General features: G+C 45.5%; 1 protein-coding gene across 1 annotated transcript; it reads right to left on the reverse strand.

Annotated features, from left to right (window-relative positions):
• Nucleotides 1–165: 165 nt before the first annotated feature.
• On the reverse strand, nt 166–13,187 carry nfatc4 (nuclear factor of activated T cells 4). Its single transcript, XM_076295769.1, has 13 exons — nt 12,203–13,187; nt 6,260–6,411; nt 5,545–6,054; nt 5,054–5,232; nt 4,768–4,930; nt 4,529–4,629; nt 4,284–4,385; nt 3,888–4,075; nt 2,477–2,617; nt 2,344–2,399; nt 1,944–2,070; nt 851–1,600; nt 166–508 (listed from the first exon to the last, which is right to left on the reverse strand). The coding sequence occupies exons 1-13, from the start codon at nt 12,375–12,377 to the stop codon at nt 438–440; spliced, it is 2,715 nt and encodes a 904-aa protein (XP_076151884.1). The 5' UTR covers nt 12,378–13,187; the 3' UTR covers nt 166–437.
• Nucleotides 13,188–16,414: the final 3,227 nt, after the last annotated feature.

The raw sequence follows: 16,414 nt of genomic DNA on the forward strand, positions 1-16,414 counted from the left end.
GGCCACCAGGTGGCAGTGTTTACCCAGAGACAGACCATTACAGTAAAAGCAGCATACAAAATCATACCAGGACACACACACACAGACACAGAGAGAGAGAGAGAGAGAGAGAGAGAGAGAGTTAAAGTAATAGAGCAATAACCAGCACCAATGTGTAAACAAGGGTTACAACTTTAATTTTATAATTTATTTAGCAAACAGGTTAAAAACATTAGTTCCCTTCAAATGTGCTGTCTCCAAGAGGAAGCCATTTTTATACAAATATACTTACAACAGTGCCCCTGTATTTAAATTGCAATCCAACAGTGGAACAAGACCTGCAGTCCTTTCATATATTGCCACGTCTATGCAATATATAAAACATAATACAATATCATAGGAATACTGTGTTATTAAAACAATAATGCACTTTAAAATGGGATGAGAGACCATGGTGGTCATCCGGGCCTGCTCTCCAAGTGTGGACCAGACTGGAAAGATCTGATGTCTTCCCCAATGAACTCAGTGACTGCAGAGAAGAAATAAAAACATGACCCAGTATGAACAATAGACGACTCTTGGATATTTTGGTACAATGCAAATAACAGACAATAAATAACTATGTATTAATACCTCTGTAATTAGAATACATACTGATAACTCTGTGTTAATTAGGTATTAAATAGCTGAGTTTGGGTTAGAAAAACTTTTAACAACCTATAATAACATTAAAATCAGGAGCAGTAAATCATTTCCATACATCGGACCAGGACATATGTGAGATGGAAAGTTCACCATCCTCAATTTTACTTCACATTTATTTCAACCTAAACATATGAATCTGTAAGGGGTGCAGCTCTGCTCTTCTCACCCTCCTCCAGTGTGATGTGGTGCATGGATGAGGAGCTGGCAAACTCCAAGGGTCCTTCCTGCATCTTCATGCCCCCTGCGGGCTCCCTATCTGGGACCCCCCTGCCATGCGTCTCCCAGCCCTCGTACTGGCTGTAGGGGGGTGGTGGGTAGAGGTCCTGAGGGAGGCCATGGTTGGCCGGTGGGGACGGGCACGGGCAGGGGCACACCTCCTGGGGGTAGGGGCAGCTGGGGTGGTAGGGCGAGTGGGGCAGGGGGGGCAGCGGGGAGGTGGAGATGGGGCTGCTGGCGGGGAAGGGGCTGAGGGAGGAGGAGTGGGACGGGGACGGCGAGGACGACAGGTACGGGGAGTCCAGCCACGGCGAGGGAGAGGGTGACGGAGGCTGGGCAACGCCGCGGGGGTACAGGGGGGGCAGGAGCTCGGTAAAGCCCAGCTCCAGGCTCTCAAAGCTGGGCTGCCTCTCGGACAAAGCCCCCCTACCTCCACCTCCACCTCCACCTCCACCTCCGCTCTCCTCCTGGCCCTCGGGCTTGGAGCAGTACTCCTCCTGGTAGTTTTGCCCTGAGTAAGAGAAGTCACTGGGGTATGGAGGCAGGTGGAAGCCCAAACCTCGCTCGTCCATGGGGGTGTCCCCTCTAAGGTGCAGGCCCCTGTCCGACACCCCCGTGCCCCCGAAGGGCCCCAGGCCCACCCCCTCCAGGGGCAGCACTGAGGGATGGGACAGGAGGGGGTCCTCCTCTTTGAACATGACTAAACAGAGCACAGTGGAGAAACTAATTAGGGCTGGAGCACGTAGATTGTGATCTAAAATAAATGAAATCAGTATATTGGTACGATAGCTGCTTGAGTGACTGGAGAAGCTGAAGAACACTCTGTTTAAACATCCACTTTGCCATAACACAACACAAGGGTTATGGCACAAAACAGCAGAAATACAACACAACACAACACACAAACCGCAGTGCAAACATTACAGTACAAAATATTATTTCATTCAACTATAGGACGTTTCCAGCAGCAAAATAACAAATTATAGGACCAGATACTGTCAGTCTGACCATGACAGAGTGACGCTGTCACTCACTGGACTCACTTGGCAGGTATTTGAAACAGTGGGTGCTGCTTCTTTTCCTCTTCCCATTGGACACATACAGGCAGACTGGTACAGGGCGACTCACTGATTGGTCACTGTAGGGTGGCACTCGCACACACAGCAGGCACTGCCCGATAAAGACAACCAAAGATCCAGTACAGTAAAATTACTTTAAAGCCAAACCCCACAGCCCATGGGCAAATAAAGTCACCCTACGGCAGAGCAGGATAGGATTACACACACAGACACTTTTAACACGCACACACCAACACTACTGAAATCAAAGTGGTAGATATGTAGTTGTGTTAACAACATAGCAATAATTTTTATAATAACAGTATTAAAACTAGTGAACTGCTTTAAATTCATGGTTGCATGGAAATGGGAATAGATTGTCTACCTCGTTACTTTTATCATGATCTATGTGAGCCTCTTCTTCCCACAGTAGTTTTCCATCTGTAACCAGGAAGATACATGTTATACAGTTACACACTAGTACACAGACCCCCCCCCCCCCACACACACACACACACCTGAACCTCTCTCCATAAAGAGCACCCGGGAGGTGGGCAGAAAGTTGGAGCCTCCCAGCAGCAGCTCCTCTCCACCCTCCACGGAGCACGACGCCAGGCTTGCCGACTCCACCACCGGCAGCTCTTGAGCCGAGCGCTGAGCTGGAGAGATGGAGGGATGCAGAGAGAAAGAGGGAGAGAGAGGGGGAGGCAACAAAGAATGAAACATTGGGGGGTTAAGAAAGAGAGGGAAAGAGAGTGGAAAAGTAGGAATAAAGGCAGGGAGAGAGAGAGAGACAGACAGAGAGAGAATGAGAGAGAGAGAGAAAGAGAGAGAGAGAGTGGCAGAGAGAAAGAGAAATGGGGGGGATAAAGGCAGGGGAGAAAGACAGAGTCAGAGACAAAGGGGGGGACAGAAAGAGAGAGTGTGAGAGAGAGAGAGAGAGAGAGAGAGAGAAAGAGAGAGAGAGCAGGGGATTAGCTGTAAGATCACATACAGCTGGAATGGAGTGTGAGGCAGATGAAGCCAAGTGAGGACAGTCCTGATATCAGGTGAGTGATTAGGTGCGCTGCAGCTCGGAGCAGCCTGGCAGCCTGCTGGAAGCACAGGGAGACGTGGGAGCAGCCTGAGACAGGTTATATAGCGGCTGGGTCCGAGCTACTGCAGGGCGGCATGGAATCCCAAACATGCTGGCGGCAAACGTGGCTCCTTCTTCTTCTGTTTCCAAAAGGGGTCGGCCAGTGGCTGTGTTTGATTTTGTTGGACTGGGATGCAAGCAGGATGGGCTGGCATCCCTGTCTGCTCCACATCTCATTTTTCGTATTCCCGTGATGGGCGCATGCCCAAAGCTGCAGCACGCTCGGGCAGGAATGAGGCACCTGGGCAACACCTCTTTGCCAGTTGCTCGAAATCTCTTAAAGCAACACCAAAGAGTTTTTTGTACCTTAAAATAAAAGTTTCCAAAATTGTTTCCGATGTTCATCAACTCGTAACAGGGTGAACGCCACTTCTGCATTCGCTTCGCGGCCCTCTATCGGCTGTAGTTCGATGGAATGAGACATAAGAAACTACAAATTTGACTTGCATGATGTCGCAATACATCGTAATTTCATAAAATCATGCAACATATTCTACCTTGTCTATGGACATCGTTATTTGCAAAGCCGTTGCTGGATAAACAAATAGCGTGCGTGCGACAGAGGAAAAGTTCTTTGGTGTTGCTTTAAACTGTTGGGGTTCCTATGAATGCAGTCGGGTTTAGACAACTATCTTCTAAATAGGCAACCATCCAGCATCAAAAACACACACGTGACAACAGTCTGTAGACAATGGTATCACTTACAAACACTACTTTCCTGAAGAACAATAATAGGCTTTGAGAGAGAGTTACATCAGAGATCAGAGAGGATAGAAGAGACTTGCTTAACTTACAGCATTCGATTGGCAGAGACGCCACCTGCAAGGCGAGCACCCGTCCGGGTGGAGCTAGCGGTGGAGCCAGCGGAATGTGTGTGCGGAAAACCAGACGGACACGCGTGTTCTTTCTCCCGACGTCAGTCTCTCCTTTCCTGAGTTCTATGTCGGAATTCCTCAGCTTCAGAATGCCCGCACAATCAATTCTGAAAAAGGGGGGAATTTTTTGCATTCAATTAAAAAAAAAGTCTGTTACTATGGATTTCACCAGCAGCAACGATCCATCCATTAATCAATCTATTCATTTATCAACAGGTCAGAAGGGATGTGACAAAAATAATTGTTGACTTGCTATGCATTTAATTTCCAGTAAACATCCATCCATCTATCTGCCACTATATTTGTATAACTCACAAAGCAGTCATGTTGGTCTCTGGATTGAGTGGGATATCCAGTAGTTTAGTTCCAGCCTGGATACTTTCCTGACTGGCAGTGCCGACCATTTTCCCTGTGACTCTAAAATGAAACAATGACACAAAAAGAATAAATATGGATATTACATTAGAGAAAGAGAGAGAGAGAGAGAGAGAGAGAGAGAGAGAGAGAGAGAGAGAGTATGCAGGAGATTAGCACTTATGCACTTGCCCACTGATACATACCGGTGAATCTGATAGAATGGGTGTGGTCGTATGGACCGGTCATCAGCGGTTCCCACAAACACCTGTAAGGAGAGCGGCTGTCTCTCTGTGTACCCAACAAGCTGAGAGAGACAGTGCGATAGAGGGAAAGAGAGAAAAGGAGGGAAAGAAAGAAATAGAAAGAGAGAGTCAGAGACAGAGAAAGTCAGCGACAGTCACATTATACATTCTTTCTTTAACATAATCACACACTTTACAACCTTCACGACAGGATGACCTCCTGGCGATGCCTTGACCGCACCCCGGCTGCCCTCTGTCTCATAGTGGGCGCGATGATGTGGGCGAGGCTGCACCTCAATACGCAGCTCGTACTGGTCAAACTGAGAGGGGAGTGGCCAATCAAGTGGAGGCAAGGCGTTTGACCTGACAGGACCGATATGACATATGAGGTGAATCTATACGACAGTCCACAGTCAGATACCACAGTCATCACGTGTGTTTGAGTGTGTGAGTGTGAGTGTGAGTGTGTGTGCGTTTGTATGTCACCTGAACAGAGGGCTATGTGCACTAGCCCTGGTCCTGCCCCATCCCAGAGCAGGAGGCACGGACAGGTAGTTCATGCCCAGAGAGAGGGGCTCCCGCCTCAGGCCCCGTGGCTCTGGCAGCGGACACGGGGAGCTCTGAGCAGGAGGGGCATGGTCCTGCTCCAGCTCTCTGGAGGAGACCTGAGCATGCACACACACAGACACAAACACACACACATACACACAAACACACACACATACACACACACACACACACACACACACACACACACACACACACACACACACACACACGTGTTAAAGACAATAAGGATATATAATAATACATAATAATAAATAGTATGCACTTATGCCTGCACAAACAACAGGAAAATGCACAAACACACACAAACACACATAGACATATATATTATGCAAACAGTTTATGAGAATTCAAAGCACCTGGAGTTTTTAAATACAGTTCCTAAGTGGTGGGAGGCGTGGAGAGCTCACCTGCTCCAGGGAGGTCTTCCTGGTCTTCTGGGGGATGTTGAGCTCACAGCCTCCGCCTGGCGCCTGGCTCTGGGGGTCCCCCTGCCCCGTCTCCAGGGCGGATGGGTGCTCCTCGGAGTAGCTGCCCCGGCGCGAGGTGCACGGGGAGGCGCAGGGGGAGTTCCGACGCTTCTTGCCTCCGGGGGAGGTGGGGCGGGAGGAGGGCGACAGGCAGAAGTGGGAGGTGGCCTCGTTCAACTCCTCCTCCTCGGCCAGCAGCGAATCGCAGCTGGAGGCCGGGCTGAGCCAGCCGCGGGAGGACGGGCTGGAGGCGGGGCTGGGGCTGAGTGAACCCGCCCCCGTCATGCCGTCACGGTAACAGAAGGGGTCCAGCAGTGGCAGATAGAGGCGCTCCCTGTCCCAACCGCCACCGGTGTCCCAGTAACCTCCCCCGGCCAGCGCCGAGTCATCCTCAGGGGAGATGGTGGTGATCTGGATGCTGGGGCACTCGAGAACTCTGGACTCAGACACCTGTGAGAGTAAATGACAATGAGAGAGAGAGAGAGAGAGAGAGAGAGAGAGAGAGAGAGAGAGAGAGAGAGAGAGAGAGAAAGGCAAAAGTGACATGGTAGGAGGAGGAGGATAGACAGACAGAGGATCCACATTAACACTAAATCCAAGTCATCCCTCAATTACTATTCAATGAAGTTTGTATTAAGTATTAAGGACAGCTGACCTGTATGGATCGTGCAGGAAGGCTCTCGTACGTCCCGCTGAACTCCCGCACCAGCGCTCTCCGTGGGGGTGGGGAATGCATCCCGGCCCTCTGACTGGTGGAGTTGGGTGGTGACGGGATGCCCAATGGCTGGCCGATATGTGTGGAGGTATCTGTCACAGAGAGAAAATGGATGTTGCTGCACATGTGGAGCATTGCTCTTAGGGGTTCATGGCACAACAACTAACTTACTGCATGCTAATTTATCAAATCATCTATTAGGGCGAACTAAAGATAATGTACATAGTTGATTAATCTGTAGATTATTTTCTAAATTAATCGATCAGTTGTTTGATCAATTAAATGCCAGAAAATGGTGGAAAACACACACCAGAGATATTTAGTTTACTTTCAATCAATCTATCACCACTTTTTATTTATTATTTTTTTTAGCAGACACTTTTAATCCAAAGTGATTTACATGAGGTAATTACATCACAAGGGATTACATTGTCACCGGAGCAACTTGGGGTTAAGTGCCTTGCTCAAGAGCACAATAGTGAAAGCCAGGAAGCTACTGCATGCTAGCCCAGCTCCTTAACCACTACGCTACCACCACCTCGCATCATTTTCAAACGAATGACAAGGGTTAATTGACCCATGTCCAAGCCTTTTTTGGTCAATTCAAACTGATCTGGTCCACCGAGGTTATTCCTAAATTGTGGCAATTCAGATAGGACCTGGGTCATCTACAGTAGCTTATCAGAGCAAACGTGCTGCACGTAAAAAAACACATGCAAATTGACAAAACACAAGCAACTTAAAGACCAACTGCAGCAAAAATCAAGTTTTTAACCCTTTTGACATGTTGGTTTTTTTTTTTTTTTTCTATGTGTTACAAGACATATTATGATCTATAAAGATCATTCGTGAGGATTTCTGGTTTGAACTGTCAGGGTATCAACTCATGTGTCTTTCCATTTGTCTCGTAAGTCCCCCGTCCGAGTTGGAGAGTGTAAATTACCCAGCTTTCTTGCGGCATTTCACGGAGGCACGCCCCTTTACCTCGGAGTTCTTGAGGGGACCCCGAGGTGGCCGTACGACCTTACAACAAACATGGCTGCGCCCATAGTTGAGATGAGATGACTCTCTTACTCACTAGATTACATTGCTGCTTCAATCCGGTCACCAATTCATGCATTGCACGGTCTTGCTGTGTGTGCAATACAATGTAATGATTTGTTTTCCAGCCGGTTTGCTAAAGAGGCTACATGTAGCACAAAACAATAACAATGACTAGCCTAATCTGGGTACCCAGAAGCTCGCATGCTGAATGACCTTCTGGGCCAAAACCTTCACAACCGGAAAACAGCTACTGTCAGAGACGCCCACTGATCTCACTTCCGTTCATAGAGAAAAGTTCCTACTGAAACCAGTGCGAAATTGCTGCCAATGCAAACATAATTTAAGCATGTTTAGAGTCGATTTTTTAAGAAATTGAAGTTCGTAAGAACATTCGCTTTAAACCACTGCAGACGTTATGTCTCATTTGCCTAAGCAAAGGCTAGACAGAGATGGCTACAAAGGCAAACTAAACGCCATCGTTTTGGTTGTTAGTAAGTCCGCTGTCGGCGGTATTTTAATGAAACACGCAATACATGTGCATACTCACAAGGTCTGCTACCTCTCCGTGATTGGATATTGAAAAAAGCTTTGTTCGAAATCAGAGACAATCCCCCCGCCCTATTTTCCCCTGAATTCAGTCGTATTCAGTTGAGTTACTAAAAAAAGTTTTTATTATTAATTCACATTGACCATACCCAACAAGGGAGAATGAAGGGAGAATGATGTGTTCTTGCGTTCTAGACAAATGTCCAGCACTAACGAGACAGCTGCTGCCCTGGTGGCATCCATGTTCTTCCCAAAAAGACTACAAACCCCAGCATTCGTGCTAGCAACTCATTCGTACATGTCGTACAGGTGGGCGTACGAGACTAAAGGAAAGACCCATCAGGTCTCCAAAAAACTAAATGGATTAGCCTGTTTTTCACAAAAAAATCACAAAGTAGGAGGACAAATCACAGGCAACTTACTCTTGTGTCATTAAAAACCCGCTTTCAGCGTGAGCTCAGGTGTTTTTAATATCTGAAACGAGGTAGCCTTCATGGAATGGTTGGCAACTCTGCCCACAGGTAAGCTATGGCAAGGCAACTCTAGATTGTCCAGTGTGTTCAAATCTAAAAAGAGGTTTCCTATCTATGTATGTCAATAGTCACGCTATTATAGGATAATTGAGCCATCTGAATAACTCCAATATTTGAACTTGCCATTGCATTTTGAATTTAGCTACAGTTTAACAACAGTTGCGTGGGGGGTAGCTCTCTAGAATCTTTGGGCAGAGACGGGGGCGGGCCTTTGTGACAGAGACATAGTCGGGGGTGGGGCTAAGTAAATCCGCGCTTCAGGGATGAGGAAGAAGAGGCAGAGATACATACTAGCTGTTACTTTGCCATGAAAGGATTCTTTTTGTGAAAACAAATTATGAATGTGCATCACTGAGGAACTCAAATTAGGGTTTAACCAAATAGCTGCAGTGGGTCTTTAAGAAATCTTAATCAATTTGACAACACATGCACAGCATTATAGAAACGCGCTGCAAATTCTGAGAGCACAATGGAAGTGTTTCTGGAGGATACTTAAAAGTGATGAACACATCTGGACACACTTGGCGTTAATAGAGTGACAGGCTTAGCTCAAACAAGCTAAAATGAAAGTGAATTAAATCAACATCAAAATGTTAAAATAAACCAAAACCATTTGCAACAAGCCTGTCTGTGGTATACCCCCATGATTTGTCCTGTTTATTTAGTCCATTCCCAGATATTGTGGCCTTGTGTTCACGTAATTACGTATGTTGTTGCCTTTTGTAACCAGTAGGTGGCAGTGTAGGATAAGGAATAGTGGAGTTCAACTACTAAAGTAAAGGAAGAGAAAACTAAACTGTGAGAGGGAGACAAGGGGCCTTTCCGAAACTAGTCCCTACCCACTCCCCCTCGGTAACGGAGTGCACTCGGGTGGGATTCACCCTCACAGCTAAATGATGTTCCGCTGATTAGCACGTAGGTACTCAGCTTAGGGACAGACTTGACTCTTCCTAGCGGAAACAGATTCTGAAGTAACCATGGATTTGTAATCACACAGAACTTACATTTGTATGAAGCGTTCTCCATGACGTTCCAAATTAATTGATGAACACCCTCAACAAGGGGGCATTGCCGTTGGAGGGGTTTATAACTCACTACTACTTAACAGTAATTAGTTTCAGATGGCCCTTAATATGGCAGACCCTCCATGTAAACATGCAAATGGAGTGCAAGTGGTTAGGGAGAGGGTGAAGCAACTAGTTTCAGACAGGGCCAAAGAAAGCAGTAATGTGCGAAAGTGATATTGAAAATAACCTTCCAACATGTTTGTCCTGAACATCTTCAGGACAAGCTTCAAGCGTCTAACATGTCTATCTTATTCACTGGCGCCAAGCGTGTTCATCATGTTAAGTATCCTCCGGAAACACTTCCGTTGTGTTGTCTGAATTTTGTTTGTGTTGTGAATTTGCAGCGCGTGTCTGTAATGTGTAATGTTGTCTGAATTTGCAGTGCGTTTTCTAAATGCTGTGCATGTGTTGTCAATGTGATGAAGATGTTTTCTTAAGTTACTTGTGTTTTGTCTATTTGCATACATGTGTTTTGTCGATTTGCATGTGTTTTCTTAAGTGCAGCGCGTTTGCCCTGGTCGCCCACCGTAGTCACCACTTGAGAGGAGCCTAACCCCAACCCAACTTCAGAGGTGGGTTGCAAAGCAGGATAACCCCGGTTAACCCTTTCAGACAGAATATCAACTTGAGTTGAACCCTGGTCGAAGCTGATATGAAAGGGGTCTGTCTGTCTGTCTATCAATGTATGGCTGTCTATCTATAAATCTATGGCTGCATCTTGTGGTGCAGTTGAAACGTAGAAACTGCAGAGAATTGACTCATAAGACTGAAAGCAGAAACCAGCATGACTGGCATTGTCTAGGCTTCATTTATTACCATAACTGCCTCAATAAATATCAGCATGCAATGTTTACTAAGTAGCTAGGTAATAAAAACAATAAGGCCGGGACTGGATGTGCCTTCCACACTAAATAAAATTGCAGTGGTTTTCATCTTTAAAACTGGGCTGCCTTTCAGTGTTAGTGCTTGAGATGTGGTCCAACTGCATGGCAACAAAAAAAATGTTTATAGGGAAAAGAAAAATTAGTTTATCGGTAAATGAAAGAACAATTGTGTTTTTAACTAAAATATGAGAGTCTCCAACTGTACAAACACAAAAAAAGACAAAAGACCATTTCAAGATGCAGGGAGCTGCATGCATCACAGTTTCCGAGCAGCGATTAATAAATCTCTACCTGGCAAAACCACAATTCTGGAGCGTTCCTCCTACATAGAGCCCTCTGTTCTGTTCTCTGCTTGCACTGCAGTAGCGATGGCAAATGCAAAACTCTGCTCAGGGAAACCTCAAAAAGTAAAGGCGTGGAGACGGCCTTTTGGACAGCCATGCTTGCATCACCAGTAAACTGAAGTTTGTGTCTATAGAGATATTAGATGGGCTGTTGGCCTATTGGTCAGATTCAGTAGGACAGTAGTACGACAGACATGATAGTTGGTAGCTGAGTCGATTGTGACATTGATTGTGAGATAGTTCTATGGGAGAGGCCACTATTCAGATGTGTGCATCAGTAGTTGTGCCAATAATCAACAGCCAGTGAGGAAGAGAGAAGAATGAGAGATGACCAGCTACAGTCAACTTGCGGTCAGTTCCACAGGAACGGTGGTGTACAGAAAGACAAGGAGCAGCAAGGAGCAAGAATGCCAGGAAATAGCTTCTGCCGTATTTTCTTAATTAAATAGTTTCTGTCATTGGTAGTAAAATGTTGTCAGCAGACTAAAGAGAAATCAGATTGGCTGTGTGCCTATATGGCCTCTTGGTCAGCCAAGTGGTACACTGGCCATGAAGCGACAAGGATGATGTCACTGTGCAGATCTGCTCGTCAGTGGTGTCAATGCTGAGCAGACAATGAAGAAAGCACAGGCATGAATGATGACAGATGTCAGGTAAACAAACCAAAGTATCCGGAAATGCCTTCTACAGGTTCCAAGTACATTCACAGCCACACGGTGCCAACAGATGCAGTGATCAGCAGGAAATGCTACCGAAGAAAGTGTGGCGGCGGCAACGTCCGAAAGTTTCTTTGGGAGGCTAGGTATTGTACCATCTTGGTGTGCCAAGGGGCTGGGGGAGGGGGCTGGGTGCTGTGTGCTGCGCATGCATGTGTGCCACAAAGAGAAAGGAGAGGGTGAGGAGAGGAGGCAGACGGGAGGGAGGTGTGTATGTGCGTGCTCAGTAAACACAGATTGAGCTTCAATCCAGATGGCAGCTGTTAACTCCACTCACACGCACAGCTGATTAAAACCACATTTTGCTCGGCCCTACACACATACACTGACACACAAGCATAAAGAGTGAGAGAGAAAGAAAGAGAGAGAGAGTCAGAAAGAGAGAGAGAGAGATGGGAGATGTAATTCTATGTAGGCATATTAACATAATGTGGGTCATTACCAATTCCTTCAAAGATAGCCAGGAAACTGAAAGCAGATGAAAGAATCTTCTACACCTTGGAAGAAACCTTACATTTGTAAAACCCAATACCTAAGATTCCTTAAACCATTCATAAGCTTCTGAAAAACTGCTTTGCAACAGACATCACTATCTCCACACTCTGACACTGCCTACAGTAGGCTATGTCCAGGCGTTCATCACCAGCCCCCCTCCCTCCATCACCACTACCATCATCATCATCATCATTATCATCCTCCTCATCCTCACCACCACTTCACAAACTAATAACGATGTGAAATGAGCTGACCAGTGCTGTTGCTTGTTTCAAGATGCGCGGGGGCTCTCTCCGTCCTCTCCCCCACAGAGCTGGGGTCCCGGTCGGCGTTGCGCAGCGGGGATGGGCCGCGGGTCTGATCCTCCTCAAACACCAACTTGAACTCGAACTCCCCCTCTTCCCAGCCCGAGCCCGGCGCAGCCCCCATCCCCGCAACAGGCGAAATAGAACCCGTGAACAGTTAAATTCCCCTTTCAATAGACGTAGAAAAGTCAGGAAAACCTTCCCTACGACGAGTCTGAATGTTATTCTGACACTCCGAAAAGAACCGAGATCAATTCTCCCTCGTCCTCTAGCCTATCTTATTTGAATTTGATCTTGATTGTCCTCGATACGGAACGCTAGCTGAATATCGCATTTGCGTAAAACATTTTTCTTATCACTCATACTGTACAGGCAGTTATCAATCACTTATCTCTCTTTACATAACTTTTCCAATTGCTTTGTTCCAGACTTCTTGGCGGAGACAGAAAAAAATCCAGTGGATTCAATAATGTCTTCTAACGAATATTCACTCTCATTACATAACTTTAAAAGTTCCCGTTACGTCGTCCAAACAGCGGTGTCTTGATTCTGCTGTAGGCTACTTGTCCGTCATATTTGGGGCTATCCCTGCGATTTCTCTAAGACGAAAAAGTTTCATCAAATTTCTTCGTCCTTTACCCTTAATTGCCTTTGGGTGGGTTCCCTAGCCCGTCTGCTCCGTTACTGTATCCCCATAGGACATTCTGAACGTCACTCAAAAAGACCCCCTCTTCTCCAACTCCACATGCCTCCACTACTTCCAAACTTCCCATGCTTTGATTGGTTAGGGGCTGCAACCACATCTTTAAAATAATACCAAAAAAAATCGGCGTACTGACCACAAGTATTCCCTCGTCATCTCCTTCTCAAGAAAAAGACCACATTTGAACTCTCAGATAATAATAATAATGTCTGAGTGACAAGCCACAGAAGGACAGTTTTCAGAGGAAGCTGGCTGTGCTGATGGGGTTTCTCCTATCCAAACGTTGGGCCTCTGCATTGCCATCAGGGCATTTCATGCCTTGCTGTAGCTTATTTGAGATACTGGTGCTCCAAGGAAAACGGCGGAGCCCAGTATCCGGTGGACTTTACAGCATGCCAGTGCCCCCCCCCCCCCCCTTTCCTCTGTCATCCTTTCGCCTCCCCCCAACCCTTCTCTACTTTGCCTTCATTTGTCCCTCCCCCTCGTGTGCTCCCATGTTCGCCCCACCACCCTCCCTTTCCCCCATGAAAGGATCTGTTTCTCATTATCCTCTGTAGTCTGCACTCTGTCCGAGACAGGAGACGAAAAACTTAAATAAACAGGCTGCCCCCCAACCCCCTCTTCTCCCCTACACTACCCCCACCGCTCTCCTCCACTGTACAGTCTACTAGTCAATTTCTCACACATATGATCGGACACTGTAACCACTGCCTCCTTCCTCTCCGTGTAGTTAACTCAGGGGACTGTAGTCTGAGAGTACTTATGAACACACTGCGGCCCAAGTGGCAGTTAGTATCTTGATTGGTGAAGCATTTCTTCACTAAGGAGTACTTATGAGTGTAACAATATTCCCCACAAATTAAATCACAGGTGTGTTAAAGCAACACCAAATAGTTTTTTATACCTTAAAATAATGTTTCCAAAATCATTTCAGTGGTTCATCAACTCGTAACAGGGTGAACGGCACTTCTGCATTCGCTTCGGGACCCTCTATCGGCTATAACCGCACTATGTAAGTTTGCCAGATCGGGTAGCGGATCTGTAGTTAGATGGAACGAGACATAAGAAACTACAAATTTGACTTGCATCTGATGTCGCAATACATCGTGCTTTTAGAAGTCATGCAAAATATTCTACCTTGTCTGTGGACATCGTTATTTGCAAAGCCGGTGCTGGATAAACAAATAGTGTGCGTGCGACAGAGGGAAAGTTCTTTGGTGTTGCTTTAAGATATTTGTCATGAGAGTCTTAATGGATTGCAGGATTTTGTTGGGGTGGTATGCCACAAGGTGAGCTCTCAGAGAAGGCCTTCTTCTCTTTTAGGGCCTTTCAAATAAAGCAGGTTGTGCTGCCCCTATGTGGGCATTGTGGGCATTGCAGTTCCCACACTTCCATAGTAAGGAGTCCTAAATGCAATGCCAGAGTGGGAGGGAAGACTTGTAAATGGACAAAGTCTTTGCTTGGCTCCTCCCTAATTTTGCTTCAGTTTTCAATGTTTTTTTGTTGGTATTATTATTCACAATTGCCTGTGTGGTTCTACCAGACACTGACAGTGACCTCTCAGACACTGCTTTCAATCAAATGTATCTGTACGTTAAAACCCTTCTAGGGTAAATGGCTAGTCATTAGTGCATTAAATCTGTACAGTATATAGTTATATTGAAATCCAAATAACTTTGTTTATCTATCAACATTTCTTCTGAGAATGACGATAAAGATGACTTGCAGGAACAGAATGGTCAGAGGGGAGGATTTACTGTACTGGGCTGCATGTCGTCTTATTCTGGCTGTGGTCCATGTTTATTTCGGCCTTAATTCTTGGCACATGAGGGAATTGTGAGTGACGTCAGCAACACAAAACTGACTCAGAGGAGTACACGTCAGAACTTGAGAATACCATTCAGACCCAAAGAGAGAAACAGTCATTCAGGGAGAAATCAGAAGTTTTTTTGTTTTTTTACATTAATGGGAAAACATCTGAATGACGTCTTACAATATTGAGTAACTGCACTTGGGACACACACACACACGCACCATAGAATAAAACTGAATTTATTTGAATCAGCCCAGGTGAACAGGAAGTTTACTTACATGACTCTCCAGAGGAAATCAGTTGATAGCTTATCTCCGATTGTCTCAAACACCTGGTTGTGGTTAGACCCTTAAGAGGAAGTGCTATGCCCATAACTGTGCATCTTTGCATTCAGCCTTTTCTCTCTCTCTCTCTGTTTGCCCAAATCTCTATACCCCACCCACTGAACGAATAATTAACATTCCTGGGCAGTATATGGGCGCTTCCATAAGCGAGTAAGTACTTGCAGTTTTCTGTGTTCTGGTGGAAGTACATCTCTATTTCTGAAGTGTTCTAACATGTGGCCTAAGTCTCTCTGAGAAAATATGTGACAGGGAGTTTGTGTGTGGAGGATTATATTTGGAAATGGGAACCATGATGGCATAAGATAAGATATTTTCATTCGCAAATACACACTTAGACACATCAAACTGCATTCTCTGAGACAAACACACACACACACAGTGTTGGGAGCGTTACTTTCAAAACGTATTCTGTTACAGAATACATGCCCAAAAATGTAATTTGTAACGTATTCCGTTACGTTACTCAATCTGAGTAATGTATTCTGAATACTTAGATTACTTCCGCATTAAATTGCATTTTATAAGTGTAGGAATGCGGCCATCAAATCCTGCTTAGGCCTACTAAACAGGCCTATTCTGGTGTGTTCTTCTGTTCCAAATGGCTGAAGTGTTAGGCCCACATAGGAGAATGTAAAGCCAACTAAGCTACCTGATACAACTTTAAAATAGCAAGGTGACCACTAAAACTACAGCAGGCGACTAGGCTAATTAAAACAAACAAAATAAATAGGCTACTTTAAGGGCATAGCCAGAAATTATAATTAGGTGTGCCTGTGAGATTTTTCGGTGGCATCAACCCAGTACAAGTGAGGGGCGCATATGACAGGTGGAACGCAAATGACCTGTAAATGTAAACACTATTGGCTACTGTATATCAGTGCTCTCAAAATGAACGTGATCGCGTAATGACAATCAAAAACCGCACGTTAAAATATATACTTGCACCAATAATTCTTCAGAGGCTGCACCATATAATTCATTTTAAAAAGTAAATGTAGATCTAATTAGAAAAAAAAAATCCATAAAGCTATCTTAAGTTAGAATAAAAAACTTAGAATGCAGTGCTTATTTTAGAGATTGGTTTTATTGTAGGTCTAAATCAACACGTGAAATACGCTTTGTTTATTGATTAGCAAACTGTGTAACTGATTGGCCGAAGTAACTTGAGCTATTAATACTTGGGAAAATATCCTTTGAACAGACATCAGGAACCATGATCAGTGAGGAACAGGAGTTACCTCCACTTACTTTACTCCTAATTTGCTATGCAAACAGTCATTTCAGGGTCTCCGATGACGCGT

This window comes from Alosa pseudoharengus, unplaced genomic scaffold, assembly GCF_046254945.1.
Source record: "Alosa pseudoharengus isolate Yale_2024_CS ecotype anadromous, Long Island Sound unplaced genomic scaffold, YU_APseudo_1.1 YU_APseudo_1.1_scf_2, whole genome shotgun sequence".
NCBI lineage: Eukaryota > Metazoa > Chordata > Actinopteri > Clupeiformes > Clupeidae > Alosa > Alosa pseudoharengus.